Source organism: Theropithecus gelada, chromosome 12 (genome assembly GCF_003255815.1).
Source record: "Theropithecus gelada isolate Dixy chromosome 12, Tgel_1.0, whole genome shotgun sequence".
Classification (NCBI taxonomy): domain Eukaryota; kingdom Metazoa; phylum Chordata; class Mammalia; order Primates; family Cercopithecidae; genus Theropithecus; species Theropithecus gelada.
Window position 1 is genome coordinate 49276689 of NC_037680.1, and position 16431 is coordinate 49293119.

At 43.7% G+C, this 16431-nt stretch overlaps 1 protein-coding gene across 6 annotated transcripts in view; it reads left to right on the forward strand.

Annotated features, from left to right (window-relative positions):
- The window catches only part of RAPGEF4 (Rap guanine nucleotide exchange factor 4), a 309492-nt gene that overhangs the window by 159219 nt on the left and 133842 nt on the right, over window positions 1-16431 (forward strand). For all 6 annotated transcript variants that reach the window (XM_025404812.1, XM_025404813.1, XM_025404814.1 and 3 more), the window contains one exon: window positions 15130-15202. In XM_025404812.1, the coding sequence (XP_025260597.1) occupies window positions 15130-15202 (73 nt within the window). The remainder of the gene's footprint in view (window positions 1-15129; window positions 15203-16431) is intronic.

Genomic DNA, 16431 nt, shown 5'->3' on the forward strand with positions numbered 1-16431 from the left:
CAGAATAGCTAAAGCACCACTTTCATTATTGACACCTCCTAGCCTTCATGCTGGGAGAAGTAGGGCCTACTCTGTTATTTGATGATACGAGAAAATATGGGCCTGGGTGAGACCCATAAGAACATACTCTGCAGAGAAAACAGAGTTGAGATTATCTAGAGTGGAGAGATGTCAGACACCAGGATCCACTCAAATGACTCAAGGGTTGCAAAATTCCACCATAAACAGAGGCTTCCAAAACCACACAGAGCTGTATTACGGTGATTCCTGCTACATATATGCAGTAAGTATATATTGGCTTAGATTGACAAGGATGTTTTCAGATTGTTCATGGGAACTTGGAGTAGCAATAATAGAAACAATGATAATGGAGGGGAATGAAGAAAGTCATTGCAAACGTGTGGGCAGAAAAGCTGGTGGAGTTTAGAAGGAATTGAAGTAGAAAGTCTCGGCTGGGTGCAGTGGCTCAAGCCTGTAATCCCAGGACTTTGGGAGGCCGAGGTGGGTGGATCACCTGAGGTCAGGAGATTGAGATCAGCCTGACCAACATGGTGAAACCCCGTCTCTACTAAAAATACAAAAATTAGCCGGGCATGGTGGCAGGCACCTGTAGTCCCAGCTACTCGGGAGGCTGAGGTAGGAGAATGGCGTGAACCTGGGGGACAGAGCTTGCAGTAAGTGGACATTGCACCACTGCACTCCAGCCCCTCGGGCACAGAGCAAGACTGTCTCGGAAAAAAAAAAAAAAAAAAAAAAAAAGCTGGGCGTGGTAGCAGGCACCTGTAGTCCCACCTACTCAGGAGGCTGAGGCAGGAGAATTGCTTGAACCTGGGAGGTGGAGGTTGCAGTGAGCTGAGATTGTGCCACTGCATTCCAGCTTGGGCGACAAGAGTGAAACTCCATCTCAAAAAAAAAGAAAGAAGAAAAAAGAAAGTCTCTGAAGATGAATGCCTGAAGCTAAGAAGTAGCATGCTGTGGGCCAGTAAGTGTAGAAAACAGACAGAAAATCACTGTTCTTCTGTAGTTTACATTTTAGTGACCAATGTGCATGGATATGGCAAAGCGAAGAGACCCTGTGGATACTGTATGCCCCTGGGGGTTACTGGGTAGGATCAGACTGAAGACAGGTGAGTTATATGTGAATGCTTCCTGAGAAAATTGGTCAGAAAATAAACTGAGAAATGCATAGTGCCTCTGCCCCAGTGGCTTCACATGTTGAGGGACAAAGCCAGAAGGAATGCCTCTGCCGTGGGAAGCCCAGGTGTCTCTCTGAGCCGGCAGTCTTCCTGCCCCCTAAATCTCCACTCAGTCCCCTCTACCCGCCTGCCACACTTGGAGCAGCACACTGCAGAGCGAGAAAGCAAAAACAGGAGTATGGCAGTTTGCTCAAAAGGGTCGACAGTCATGGGCTATTATTTGCTGTGAAATGATCCTTTATTTTAGGTTTTTAAATGATCAGTGCATCCTAATTCTGTCTGACTAATATGTAGGCAATTTTTTCTAATTTCCATGTTTCCATGATTTCTATTAATGACATTATTGTTAATTTTATAAGAGCTGGGCTTCATGTAAGTTTTAATTCAGAATAATTATACCTAATATTTATCACCCTTTGAAGACTAATATGGTTGAATAAAATGTTGTCAGTCAACTATTTCTCTGTGAACAAGGAGTCAATGGCTACGTTTTTCACTGTTCTTAGTCCCATTTATATGTTCGCTGGACTGTAGTAGATTCAGCCTTAGTGTGATGAGAGGTAAGGATTTACTCTGCAATAACATGGCTAGAGCAAATTGTTTTATGACTTTCAATTAAGTAGCATTGACCTACTGTGTGTGTGTTGCTCTCAACTTGAGCTTCCGTAAGAGAAGCTTATGGTTGATTAATTACTCAAATATACTTAGTGTGCACTAACTAAAATTACACTCATGCCAGTGAGCCCCTGAAATCTTTGAACCTTTTAGTCATCTGAAAGGCACAGATAGGTTCAGTGTGCTTCAACGAGAAATCAGGGGCTTTAATATTGTTAGCAATAAATAGTTGCAGATCCGTTTCACCTCTGCTTTTAGGAATGAAGTGTCTTTAATTTTCTCTACCTGATACACCACTTCCCTCCCTCTTTCCTCCCTGTTTTCCCCATTTCCAGCCCCCTTGAGGCGCCATATCTAAGCCTGCCCTCCCCTTCAGCACCTAATACCTTTCTTGTTTTCCCATCAAAACCATCCTCCAAGCAGCAGGCAGGGCGATCTTTAAAAACACCCATCAGTTCCTGTCACTTCTCTACTTAGAATGCTTCCTGCAACATGAGGACGATGGTTAAAATTCTCACCATCAAGGCCTGCGAGGCCTTCCCTGTCCTGGCCTCTGTGTGCGGAGCCCTCACTACCCTCCTGTCTTCCCCAATTGCCCTTGCCCTTATTCTCCACCCTGCTGGCCTTCTTTGTCCCTTAACACTCGACCTGCTCCCTTTCTCCTTCCTCGCTGCCCCTATCCCCCAAGCCTCCTCAGCCTCGGATTCAATATCATTTCCCTGACTCCCAAATCTGAACTTGCCCTCCCCTCCCCACCTGACCACATTTTCAATGCACCCTATACTTTTTTTCCTTTCCAGCACTTAGCGTCATTGTGTGAATCCAGGTATTTGTACTGTCACGTGTGGGTAGCTGTCCTCACGAGCCTGCAAGGCCTAGGAGGGGTCCACCATGCCTCCTCTGTCACCCCCCAGCAGGCATGCAGTCAATATTTGTTGACTGACTAAATGAGTGTGGATTTATTCTGCTGTTGCTCCAGGATTAATCTGACTGCCCTCTGTGACTGAGACTTGGCTAAACTATTATTCTTCACAGGTAATAATTCTGCTTTCACTTGAGAGTACTTGAGGCTCCCTACACGTAGGGGTCAGAATCTTGAACCGTCACAGGCCAGGAGGAGAGAGCATCTCTAACAGGGGGCTTTGTCCGCAACTTTATCTGCTTGCTTGTAGCGTCATCCCGGTTGGGCTTTAGTCAGGGGCTCTTAAGTGATTCAGGTTTGGAAAGCATCTTCTATTAGAGCTAAAGTTGTGATTCTTGCACTCCAGACCACCGCTCTCAGCAGGTGGGCCATGAATTAAAAATGGTCATAAATTGACAAGCAGAATTTTGCTTCCACTTAGAAATGTCTATAATAGGGCCAAAGATGTAATTAGGTATCACTGAAAGGGCTTCGAAGTTCTTCGTGCCCTATTATGCGGATGCTCTAGAAATCCAGCAACAAGGAAACAGAATAACTTGCCTTAAGAGGTCAACTCAGTCCAGCCAGTGATCTCTTGTGGGAAAGGCAGTGCATGTAGCTTTAAACAGGTAACCAGAAAGCTTCTGCTTGCAGGCTTCCATTTATAACTGCTTTGCTTTTTGCCTTCTTATCTACCATTCACGGGTTTAAGAATTCTCTAGTACTCTGGGATTTTGGAGTCAAGTGTTATGTCCATTTTCATGTCATCTAGAGGTTGTGAAAGAACTCTGGACAAGAAACAGAAAACAAGAGTCTAAACATTGTGTCACTCTTCTAAGCTATTTTACTGTCTAATCATGAGGCTTTCAGAGAAAGTACAGATGACCTGTTCTTTGTCATGGCATTTTATGATCTCAGCTTTAGTATGTTGGGAGAACCTAGTGGAACATAATGAATGGGACCTTATGATGAGACACATCCCCACATCCCCAGAACAGTCGTGTGTTATTCTTTCCCAATCCTGGACGTTGCCTCTCCTTATTCTGTCCCTATTCTGAGCACACCCCACCCCAGGTGTTTGCAGCAATGCCTGTCAATTATCCCTGTGGCTTCCTGTTTTTAATGCTTTTCTGGTGCTGATTATCCCAGCCAAGGGGTTTCAGACATATCCCCAGGGAGCTTCTGATGCTTTCGCTATAGCCTGATGATTGCCCAGGAGGAGGGGGAAAGCAAGGGGACAGTTGTGGGAAGGGGTGTGCCCAAAGCTCAGGCAGCATCCGGTTGGGAATGTGGTAGCTGCTGGGTGCCAGTAGTCGCGTGCCACTCTGGCCTCCCTGATGGAGGCTTCTCCTTGGTAGTGGGCAGCAGCTTGGAGAAGACCCAGAAAAGGCCTCACGGAGTGCCAGGAAGGCCCTGACCTCCACGGTAGGGAGTCCTGCCTGCCAGCACCCTGTCTTCTCTTGTCAGATGGCTCAGCTTGGTTCAAGCTGCCAGCCTTCCTTTCTTCTCTGCGTCTTGCTTTATAAACTGAGTCTCAGAAAGTGACATGTCTCTGTGATGTCTCCTCCTTCAGGAGATGCCACCCAAGTTTTGTATGCCAGCTCCTGGGCTACCTCTAGGCCATATGGAGACTTTGTGCACTTTATAAAAAGGGGTCCCCTGCCCCAGGCAGGAGCAGCCCCAGGTCAGGGCTCAAGGCTTGTGCAGCAGAGCTGGGTTTACCCCCACCACCCCTTCCCCAGTCTGGTGGTTGCTCTGCCAGCCTTCCAGCTAGAATTCCTCAGTGGCCTTGATGGAGACAATTAATTGGCTGTGAGATGGACCAGGTTTCAACCTTTCTAAGACTATCATCTTTTGTTTCATTTTAGAAAATATTAATGTAGTCTGTATACTAATACTGTATTAGTCAGTATTCTAATATATTTGCAACTCAATCTGGGGACAGGCATCTGGCCTCACTGACCTGAGGACTTCTCTCCCTTCCCGTCCCTTCTTACTGCCTTCCCTCTTCCTTCTATTCTGAGCCACAGGCACTTACTTTGCTCTAAAAACTGGCCAATTGCAATTGGCAGGTGAATTTTTTTAAAGGATTCTCTTAGTAACAAACAGCTCAGAGGGCAGAAAGGCTTTGCTTATGTTTGTTAGGTTGTTTCTGGGCTTTCTTTCTTGTGCTCTTCCTTTCTCCATCACTTTGGAGCTCGTTGCTTTCTCCTTGGACAATTTTACCATGTGGGTGAAAAATAGGTGGTACATTATAAAATTATTTAAGAAAGTCTATTGTTTAAACTCTTGTTTTCCCACAGCTCCATTTGGCAGACGATCAGTAGGTGTGTTGTGGGTCATTGTGTGCATATCAACAGCCTCAGTGATGTGAAGCTGTAATGTAGAAAATGTTCTTTCTCAAAGCTGGAGACTATCTGGTTGGAAAATTTCATCAAATATACTGGGGTTCACTTAACCCTTGGTTTATTGTTACAACTACCATTATTATTATTACTATCCAGAACCATTTACTAAGTGCCTGATATGTGCAGGGAACTGTTATAGATTTTATTTCTTATCCTCACAATGGTCGTGAAAGATGGTGCTGTTATCCCAGTTTCCTTACCCAGGAGACTGAGGTAAGTAACTGACCCATGTTCACACAGGTAGCATGTGGTGGAATCGGAATTAAGACCCTAGTCTTGTGTGATTTAAATGTCTGCACACTTTCTGTAACATCAGAGGTTCTTGGCTTTTTCACTGAAGCTCCCAAATGCAGAGGAAATCAATACCTAATGCCTAGGGTCTATACCCTTTGTAGCTAGAAGTAGCCAGCAGCCAGATCAGAATTTCTTTGAAGTCTCATGCTTTAATCTTTAAAATTTATGCAAATTTAGCTTTCTACTCCATAATATAAAAGTATAAAAATAATCCTTTAAACTACTTGACATAGAAAAAAATTTGAGCTCCCGGAAGAGCTCCTGTTTATTCTTCTCACATCCCTTTCTGCTCTGCTGGATCCCACACCGGGTGTCTGCACACCTCAGTTGCGAAGGTCAGTACTGCACTCTGATGCATCACAGTTAAATTCTTAGTACCCGTTTTGTTGATAAACCTTTCCATTAAGGTGCAAACTGTCACTTGGCCAACCCTCAACCATAGAAGTCATCTTAACAGAGGGTAAAGTCCCTAACACTTCATAGACAAATCCTAAATTGGTCTTTGTTGATTCTTCATGGAGATCTTTGAGTGACATCTGTCTGGCTGGAAGTTTAGAGATGATTTAATCTTGTGGTTTGTAAACTTATTTTTTAGGAGCCAAAGTTATTTTTCAAATGAAACTATTCTTGGAACTTTAATTTATGAAACAAAAAGTGAAGACACTCTAGTGACCACTGAGGCTGAAGGCCATGTCTGTGTGGTGTGCCCTGGGCTGAGGGTACTCCAGGGACCCCAGATTCTGCAGAATGGATCTGCTTCAAAACACTCATTTTACTGATGGGGAGACTGAAGCCAGAGAGCTTAAGGGACTTGTCTGTAATGACCCAACTGATTAGCAGTAAGGAGCCAAGCCGGCCAAGTGCTTCTAAGACCCTTGAAAGTCCTTGAGGTTTTCTTGTCATTTGAAGAACTGATTTCCTATCTGCCCTCAGAGGTCCTGGAGGGGTCCTGGAGGGTTGGGAAAGAGAGTGTGCATGAGTCTGTCTGATAGGGGCCTCCCACATGTATTAGCACCATGGCAGGGTGGCCTTAGTGTCAGGAGTGAGACTGGTGCCCTGGGCCTCAGAGACAGAACTCAATCCAGACTGGTGACCTGCTGCACAAGCTGCCCCATCTCCCAAAAGGGCCTTGTAGAAGCTTCTCTGGACATGAGCAGGATGCTCTGTAACAAAAGCCTGAGCCCTCCCAAGTGTTGCTTGAGGCATGCATTCTCAAGGTCACCGTGCAAGAGTTTCGGAGTAACACTAGAGCTCACCATTCCCTTCTCCACCTCAAAGCACTGATTCAGTGTTCTACTCTGTTCTTCTCCTGACTATTGATTTATCTCTGCTAACTCTCTATCATTGTAGGACTTGAGCCAAAGACATAGCTCTTTCCCAAGTGCATATGGCAATTTGAAAAACTACTGAGTGAGGTCATTGATGTTGTTAAGGTGTTAAGAGTGTGTTGGGATCCAGGGAAAGGGTTTACAAGGGGGAGTGCACCAGGGCCCCAGAGAGGACATTGTCCAAGAGCTCAGCCAGGCCACCACACACCTCCGCAGTCAGAGTGTGGAGGGCATGTGGGGGCCACATAAAGACCTGGTGGGTCACCTCTGAACCACTGCTGGCCCCAGGTTTAAGCTGACCTGTGCTGACTTATATATGCAGGCCTTATTAAGCACAGCCTTGGCAATCCCCTTAAGTTTCATTTTGATTTTCAGAGAACTTGAAGTGACTATTAAACTTCTATAAAGATATGAACTGCTCCACAATCTAGCATTACTGATATGGTCATCTGTCTTTTATTTTTTTTCAATTCATCAGCTAAACACCAATAAAGCCTACTAGAAGACTGCCCAGTATCCAACTCCCCAAATCCCTCTACCTCAGGAGGATTTTACAGCAGAAGGGAATTACCCCACCTCTGCATGGGGTCATTTAAGAGAGAGGACTGTCTGCTCATGCCACTGTGGGATGACCCTTGCTGCCAGGTGCCAGGCGTACTCTGTGATTTGGCTGCAGGCCAGCCCCATCAGTCCGTCCCCTGGCCAGACAGACACAGTGGGTGATCCCACGGCCTCAGTGTTTGCTCAGCCAAGAGCGCTTCAGGCTTGGGCTCCCAAAATTCTACCATTGGCCCTCATCTATTTCAGGCCACATAGACATGGTGCCATCTGGTTTAGCAGTTGTCACCTTGAAAACCTAGAATCCTTATGCCCCGATCCTCAAATAGTGTCTGCACACCACTTTGAGGACCATAAACTCTACAGCTTCCCTGTTGAATGTGGCTCATTAATTTCCAAGGTGACCTTCCAGCCCTGCTTATTCATTGTAGAAGCCAGATCTTCCAATTGCGTATGTTTAATCTCTACTATTCCTTTTATCTATTGTTGTCTAACCAAACACACCAAATGTAGTGTCATGAAGCAACCACCATTCTATTACATGTGTGGATTCCCTGAGGAATCTGAAAAGGGCATAAAGGGATGGCTTGTCCCTGCCCCACACTGTCTTGGCCTCAGCTGGAAAGACTTGAATGGCTGGAGTTGATCTGAGCAGCTGGAAGCTGGAATCATTTGGAGGCTTCAGAGGCTGGCCTCAGTGGAACTGTGGAGCAGAGCACTTCTGTGTGGTCTCTCCATGCAGCTTAGCTTCTCACAGCATGGCAGATGGCTTCTAAGAGGCAGCACCCCAGGAGAGAATTTCTAGACCAAGTGTTCCTGGAGACCAAGGAGAAGCTGCAAGGTTTCTTCTGACCTAGCCTGGGAAGTCACACAGCATCACATCCGCTGCATCCTATTGGTTACAACAGAATCACACAGGTCAGCCCAAGTTCGAAAGGAGGGGAACTAGATGGTCCCTACTGATGCAGGAAAGAGAGCATCACCTTTCAGGAAAGCATGTGGGATGAGAGATCGTGTTATATTCATCTTTAGAAAAGGTAGACTGCTTCAGTCCACTGTCTGGCCATGACAGTTCACAACCCCTGCCACATCCAAAATGCACTCTGTCCTTTCTTGAGACTCCCAGAGATTTTCCTGTTATGGCATCAACTCAAAGTCCAGGAGCCCGTCAGCTAAATCAGATCTAGATGTGGATGAGGCACCTTGAATGCCGTTTCTTAGGTACAGTTCCCTGACGATGCTTCTTCTCGATCTGAGACCTATGAATGAAAGGGACAAGTTATGTGTCCCCCACACCCAGCAAACAATGGGTATAGGAGATAGGGAAACTGCAGCAGACACTCTCACTTAACAAGGGGGGAAGGTTGGAATGTGTGGCACATAAGTCACCAGTCCGTAGCAATTCTGAAGTCCAGCTGGGCAAATGGCAGGTCCTTGATTAAGGTCCAATTCACTTTCTAGGAGTTGTTTTCTGTGGCTCCTGGCTTTTCTGCCTTTTTTGTTTTTTTTGGAGACAGAGTCTCACTCTGTCACCTAGTCTGGAGTACAGTGGTGCAATCTCAGCTCACTGCAACCTCCACCTCCCAGGTTCAAGGGATTCTCCTGCCTCAGCCTCCTGAGTAGCTGGAATTATAGGCGTGCACCACCACACCCAGCTAATTTCTGTATTTTTAGTAGAGATGAAGTTTCACAATGTTGGCCAGGCAGGTCTCAAAATCCTGACCTCAAGTGATCTGCCTGCCTCGGCCTCCCAAAATGTTGGGATTACAGACATGAACCACTGTGCTCAGCCTTTTCTTTCTTTCTATTTTTTTTTTTTTTTAAGAGACAGCATTTTGCTCTGTCGCTCAGGGTGGAGTGCAGTGATCACTGCTCATTGTAGCCTGGAACTCCTGGACCCATGTGATCCTCCCACCTCAGCCTCCCCAGTAGCCAGGATTACAGGTACACGCCACCAGGCCTGGCTAATATTTTAATTTGTTGTAGAGATAAGGTCTGATTATGTTGCCCAGGCTGGTCTCGAACTCCTGGCCTCAAGCAGTCCTCCCACCTCTGCCTCCCAAAGTGCTAGGATTACAGGTGTGGGCCACCACACCCAATCTGGTTCTGCCTTCTGGGTTTTTAGTTCTACCTTCTGAGTCATGTTCTTCTTTCATAAAATGTAGTCTGTGTTGTAGCTGGGTAGTTCTCTGCCTGCTTCCTGCTCATAGAACTTGAAGGGTCCAAAGGATTCTTTTTATTAGTTATTGTCTCTGTTTATTACAGTCAAGGATAGTGTAATTTGTTGAAAATCTTAATGGGTTTCTTATGTATCAATTTATCATCGATTTCATTGGACAAAACCATACCCATGTGCATCTTTGCATAAACATTTTTCTACTTTGAACCTTTTCGTGGTTACTGTGATATAGCATCCTTAAGATTCTTTAAAAAGTCTTTTGCATATCTAAAACAATCTGTGAAGCACCACCTTAAATCTTTCTGAAGTCTTAAAGCAGGGTTTTACAGTTGCACCATTGGCCTCCTTACTCTGAGGCTTTGTTTTCCTGCCAATGCCCCATGTTTGATCTTTGTCATGAGGCCCTTTCTAACTTTGAAAATCTTTTATTGAGAGACATTAGACATAGCTTTATTTTTGAACTCCACAAGTCCTAGACCCTAATTTATATTTACTCTAAATTCTGATTGCAAACTAAATGACTCCTTTGTTAGCTCATCTGTGTATGCACCTTAAAATATACAGCCAAGAGAAAGCAGCTGCCACGGTTGTTTTGCCTAGAAGCCACTTTAGCTAGATCCATCAGTTCCTCGGGGACACTTTTCATTTTCCACATTACTACCGGCATCAGTTTTGCTCAACTTTCCACCACTGCAAAACAAGTGTGAGTGTCTTCTATCTTTCATTAATATCACCCTCACTTTTTTTTTTTTTTTTTTTTTTTGAGACCAAGTTTCTGTCTGTTGCCCAGGATGGAGTGCAGTGGCACGATCTCGGCTCACTTCTACCTCCGCCTCCCAGGTTCAAGCAATTCTCCTGCCTCAGCCTCTCAAGTAGCTTGAATTACAGGCGCTCACCACCACGCCTGGCTCTTTTTTGTATTGTTAATAGAGATGGGGTTTCACCATGTTGGCCAGGCTGGTCTCGAACTCCTGACCTCAGGTGATCCACCTGCCTCAGCCTCCCAAAGTTCTGGGATTACAGGCATGAGCCACCGCGCCTGGCCCTCACTCTTCTTTAAACTGTCATCAAATCTCCACCAGCCCCATCAGGCTTCCTTAAAAAATTCATGCCACACATCTTAGGTTTTGTTGTACCACCACCTCACTTTCAGGTATCAAATTCTGCTTCATTTATCTATTGCTGTGTAATAAACCATGCCAAACTTAACAGCATGTGCCAACCATCACCTTATTAAGCTCACAGATTTCTATGGGTCAGGAATTTGAATAGGATGCTGTGGGGAATAACTTGTCTTTGCTCCATTATACCTGGAGCCTCGTCTGGGAATACTTGAAAGACAAAAGTGACTTGAGTGCCTGGAGGTGACTTGGCTGGCTGGGAGCTAGAATTATCTGGATGCTTCTTCAGTCATATGTTGGCTCCTGGGTTGGAATGACTCCAAGGCTGGAGTCAGCTGGGAGAGTTGACAAGAGCACTCATATGTAAGTTCTTATTTTCTCTAACTCCTTCCTTTAAACTTTTTTTTTGTTTTGATTGTTTGTATGGTTTTCTGTTTTGTTTGTTTGCTTGATGTCTTACTGGTAGAATCATTTCTTCCATTTCTTTTGAAATCTATTTGAGAGTTTAATAATATATGTAAAATAGAGAAGAACATTAACCATTCTGGAGTCCCATGGAATAAAAGTCAAAAGTTCTAAAGAATGAATAGTGAAAACTAAGTTTCTCTCCTTCTTGACCCTCAGCCACTCAGATCTCTTTTCCAGAGACAATCCTTGCTACTACTTTCTTGTAGATAGTCTACACATTTACAGATCTTTATGTATATTCACACACAAACATCTTTTATTCCCACAAAGTGGTATATACACCATGCTGTAGTTTGCTTTTTAAATTTAAAAGCAGTAGATCATTCCATATCTGTATATAAGTAGTGCTGCTTCATTCTTTGTCATGGCTGCATACTATTCCAACAGCATCTGTTTATCAAGACATAACCCATCATCATCTCAGAAAGTAACCCAGTGTCCTCTACTAATGGACATTTGGATAATTTCCTGTTTTGTTGTTGTTTGGTTTACTATTACATACAAGCACATGTGTTTGCATATGTATTCAGGTGTTTCAGGAGACTCTACATCTGCCCTCTGAGGGAGGTTCCTAGCTCAGTCAAAGGAAATATGCATTTTTTGGGTGGGGGGACAGTTTCACTCAGTTGCCCAGGCTGGAGTGCAGTGGCACGATCTCGGCTCACTGCAACTTCCGCCTCCTGGGTTCAAGTGATTCTCCTACCTCAGCCTCCCAAGTAACTGGGATTACAGGCCTAAGCCACCATGCCCTGCCAGAAATATGCATTTTAAAATTTGATAGATATAGTCACTGGCCACTGAAAATGGAAGAAGAGAGGAAAAGATAAAGAAAGAAAAGAGAAGGAAAGAGAGAGAGAGAAAGAGAAGAAAGAAAAAGGAAAGAAAGAAAAGAAAAGAAAAAGAATTACATAGATATTTCCAAATTGCCTGCCACTGAGGTTGTATAATTTTACACTCCCATAAGCAATATATGAGGTAAGCTGTTTGCTTCATTCTCATCAGTAGTGTATTAGCAAACTTTTTGGAACTTTGCCAATTCTGACAGGTAAAAAATTATATTGCACTGTAGTTTTTATGTGCCATTCTGTTATGAGTGAGGTTCTGCATCTTTTCATATGGTATTTTCTCTTATGAACTGCTTTTTAAATTTGTGCTTGGAAGATGAAATGGTGCCCAAAGATCAAGCAATATGCAAATTATTTAGAAATCCCCTTTCTGATACAGGTGTTATTCTAGTTAGCTGTTTTTATCCTAATTCATATAGGGCATTCTGCAGGCTACTACTTAAGAATCAATCTCCCAACTTTAGTGAATGTTTATTAAAGAGTGCCCCATCAATTTTAAGGAATGACTTTTAATTTACAAGTATAAATATTTCCACCCTGATTTGGTAATCTTCACTCTACCAAAAGCTGTTATGCTGGAACCCATGTTGTCTTATTAAATGAATTTTTAAAAATTCAATTCAGCAATGACATGAATGAAACAATTAGAAAATTTGACCATCAACTGGATATTATGGATATATTACATTTTTTTAGCTGTGATAATGGTATTGTGGTCTTATTTGGGGGAAAAAGGAGTCTTTATCTTTTAGAAATTCCTGCTGAAATAATTATGAATTAAATGATATGATATCTGGCCGGGCATGGTGGCTCAAGCTTGTAATCCCAGAACTTTGGGAGGCTGAGGCGGGTGGATCACTTTGAGCTCGGAAGTTCGACACCAGCCTAGACAACATGATGAAACCCTGTTTATCAAAAAAAAAAAAAAAAAATTAGCTAGGTGTGGTGGTATGTGCCTGTGGTACAGTCCCAGCTACTCTGGAGGCTGAGGCTGGAGAATTGCTTGAACCAGGGAGGCAGAGGTTGCAGTGAGCCGAGATTGCTCAACTGCACTCCAGCCTGGGCAACAGAGTGAGACCCTGTCTCAAAAAAAAAAAAAAAAAAAAAAAAGATATCTGAGATTTGCTTCAAAATAATTCTAGAAGGGGTAAGTGGATAAATGTGTAGATGAAATAGTATTGGTCATGAGTTAATAATTATTGAAGTTGAATGTGGAACATGTGGTATTTTATTTCTGTATCTGTTGAAATTTTCTAGAAAAATTTAGACATTCAACAGATAAGTACTAAGTTTGTATTATGTGCAAGACATAGTTCCCTGTGTTGAAGAAAATAGACATTTCACAAGTACACAGGACCTTGTTTACTTGTTCTGTGCTGTAAGCCCATCCTGAGACTTGTTCTGTGCTGTAAGCCCATCCTGAGACACTGTATACAATAGATGCTCAATATGCACAAGTCCTGAAATCCAGCACACACACTCCTGCCCACAGGGCTGCTCTAGTTTCTGTTTCCACTAGCAGCGACCCTGATGATGTGCTCCACAAGACAGCAACAGACCAGGTGCTATGGGGCTTGAAGGAAGGTGAAGTCTCATTCATTCAGGGATTAGGAAGGTGCTTCCGGGGAGCTCATGGGGACTGACGTTAAGGTGCCTGAGACAAAGAACCCCTATCACATCCAAGACAATGCTTCTAAGCAAAGTGAAATGGCCCCTTCAATTTAACAGGAAATATTTCTTTTAGGAGCCTCTTAGGGAGTTGCTAATGGTAATCAGGGGTCACAAAACCTTACAACATAACCAGTCCTCATCTGCTCTCTCTGGGCCTGTTTTATTTACAGTCCAGAATAATACGATGCCCAGAAATGTGCTGCTTAATGAATGCTCTCTCATGAAGAAGAAGAGTAGATGGTGTCATAAGAAAGAAGAGAATGAGAATTAGGAAATTATCAAAGGAAGTATCAGGAGTGCAGGGTGATATATTGGTCCTGTGGGTATGTCTGAGTGATCACTTAGCTCAGAGGCTGAGGAAATCATGGTTTTAATGGTTGCATGCAGGTGTTGGTATAGTTGCCTCAGAATGAGAAGAAAAAAAGAATTTTTAAAAAGCTAGTTACATCTTGACTAGAAGAAGGCTCTTTTGAGAAAGCATCAATGTCACATTACAAACGCCATTCAAATCTACCAAATGGGCCAGATGGTTGCCCCAATACTGCGTGCTGCCAGCTGCCCATTGCTACAGATGAAGTCTTTTCTGCTGACGTTCATGCAACCCACAAGCACACTATGGAGTGTTGATTCTTTTGATACTCTTTAACATGTATGTGTCATCGCAATTATAAACCATAAATATACATGACACCATGCAATAAATAAAATTGCCCAGCTTCCATTCTGAAAGGGGAGGAGACTGTATTTATGACCTGAGAAGAGAGGGTGGCTAATATTCATTTTCCATTCTTTATAAATGTCACTCCTCTCTAGTTGGATGCTCTAGATGGCTTTATTCTCACCAAGCCTTATCCCTCCCAAACAGCACAGACTCCTGGGGCTAATACCTTATGCTAAGTGCCAGGTTTTAGAGCAAGCCTGGACCAAAAGTCAGGCAGATACAATTCAGGGGAATCCAAATAGTTCTAAATTAAGCTAAACTATTTTATTTGACACATACCAAAAGTTCTTTGCAGGTCACATAAACAGGCAGGTGTACGATGTAAAAGGAAGTAGGTAAATGGAAGCGCATCAGCTTCTTTCAAAAAAGACATTTTCCTCAAGATGCATTTCTTTTGGCTTTGAAAGAAGCTGATTCAGTGCCATTCACCTATTAAGTAGGCAGCACATTTATTTGTATATGCATCTATAAAGCTCAAGTGCCTTTTCCCTCTACAAAAAGCTGAGCTTGTGTTTGTGGGGCTGGGGAGGGGTGCAGGGGGTGTTAAATATCCCACACAATTCAGGCAGCCACAAATATATAAATGAACTGGCGGAGATAGAACCCCTGCCCCCAGGCACATTCAGTCTTATTCAGGAAGACCTGTTTAGAACACAACATCTTTATTTCAGACCAGAGACCCCGGAGAACACGTTTCATGGCTCTATAAATACAAGGCTCAGATGCTTCCTGACACCCAGCATTTCTGCTTTTTAGCATGTAAATAAATGAATGCTCAAAGCAAGTAAATATCTGTGTGTTGAGTTTACAATCTTGTCTTTCAGAAATATCGACAGTATATGGCAGGACTTCTGGCTCCTCCTTATGGTGTTATGGAAACGGGCTCTAACAATGACAGTAAGTGGAAAATGTGAACATTTTGTATCTAAAAATTTGTCGTGTGGTGTGTGTTTTCATGTGACAAAAAATATGTCCTACACCAGCTTGTCAGAGTAAGTCTCCAGACTCTTTTGTGGATAAACAAACCTGCCAGCTCACACTGGAGATATTTTTAAAGAAATGGTTAATATAGTATTATTCTGCGGTCTTAGCTGATAGAGAGCGGTATGCTCTGGTGCCAGCTGGAACTTCAGCATGCATAGAATACCTTCCCAAAATATCTTCATCTTATAGTGAAATCCAGTGTTGTTTCTGTGCCCTTTTAAAGAAGGGATGCACGAACTGTATTTGTCTCAGTCCCTTCTGGATACCTGAGAGCCCCACCTCTTGCTTTTTTTTTTTTACTCTATTGATGAAGAAAAGTGGGGTGAGTCATATATTTAATCTTCTAAATCATGGCCACTTCCAATCCCAAGCCTTTGTGAACCTTAGATGCCCTTACCCCCCCCCCCCCCCCCCCGCCCCACACACACACAAAGTGACTATGGAAGGTGACAGGTTAATTTGCTTAACTGTAGTAATCATTTCACTAGGTATATGTATATCAAAACAGTGTGTTGTACATATTAAATATTTTTAATTTAAAATATCCAGGCCTTTTATTAGAGACCAGTCTCTGGCTGGTCAGTGAAAAAAGGAAGTTTTTCTCTGTGGTTTTCTTGTTTTGTGGGTCCCCACTAGACTCACAGAAACCCATATGTCCCCGGAGTCTTGTGATCTGTTCATGCGTGTCGGAAACATGGTTAGCGCTCGTTACTATTGCATCTATGAGTCTCCTTATGAAGCTCTTGTGTGTATACGTATAACAAGATTCCAGGTCCTGGAGTCTTTGGAGCTATAGTGCTTCAGCCAGCAGACCCAGTGATGTAGCAGGTAGGCCCTGCATCTTCAGAGCCACAGCCAGTCACCCTTCAGTTCCTCTTCCTGTATCCTAGAATTCCCACCCTCCCTCACTGACTCGTCACTCACTGCAAGAGATCTTTCTCTGTGCTTGACCGCGATCCCCAGTGAGCATCTTCCTTCTCCTCCCCTCATTTCCCTATTTCTATGCAGCCTCTGCTCTGTCTCCCCGTTTGCCTTCTGCTTTCCTGCAGAGGAGGAGGGTGGGAGGGAAAGGCTTGTCCTTCCTTTCCTCTCTTGTTCGTGCTTTCTTTCTCTCCTGACTGAGCCAGGGATGGCTGGCTAAT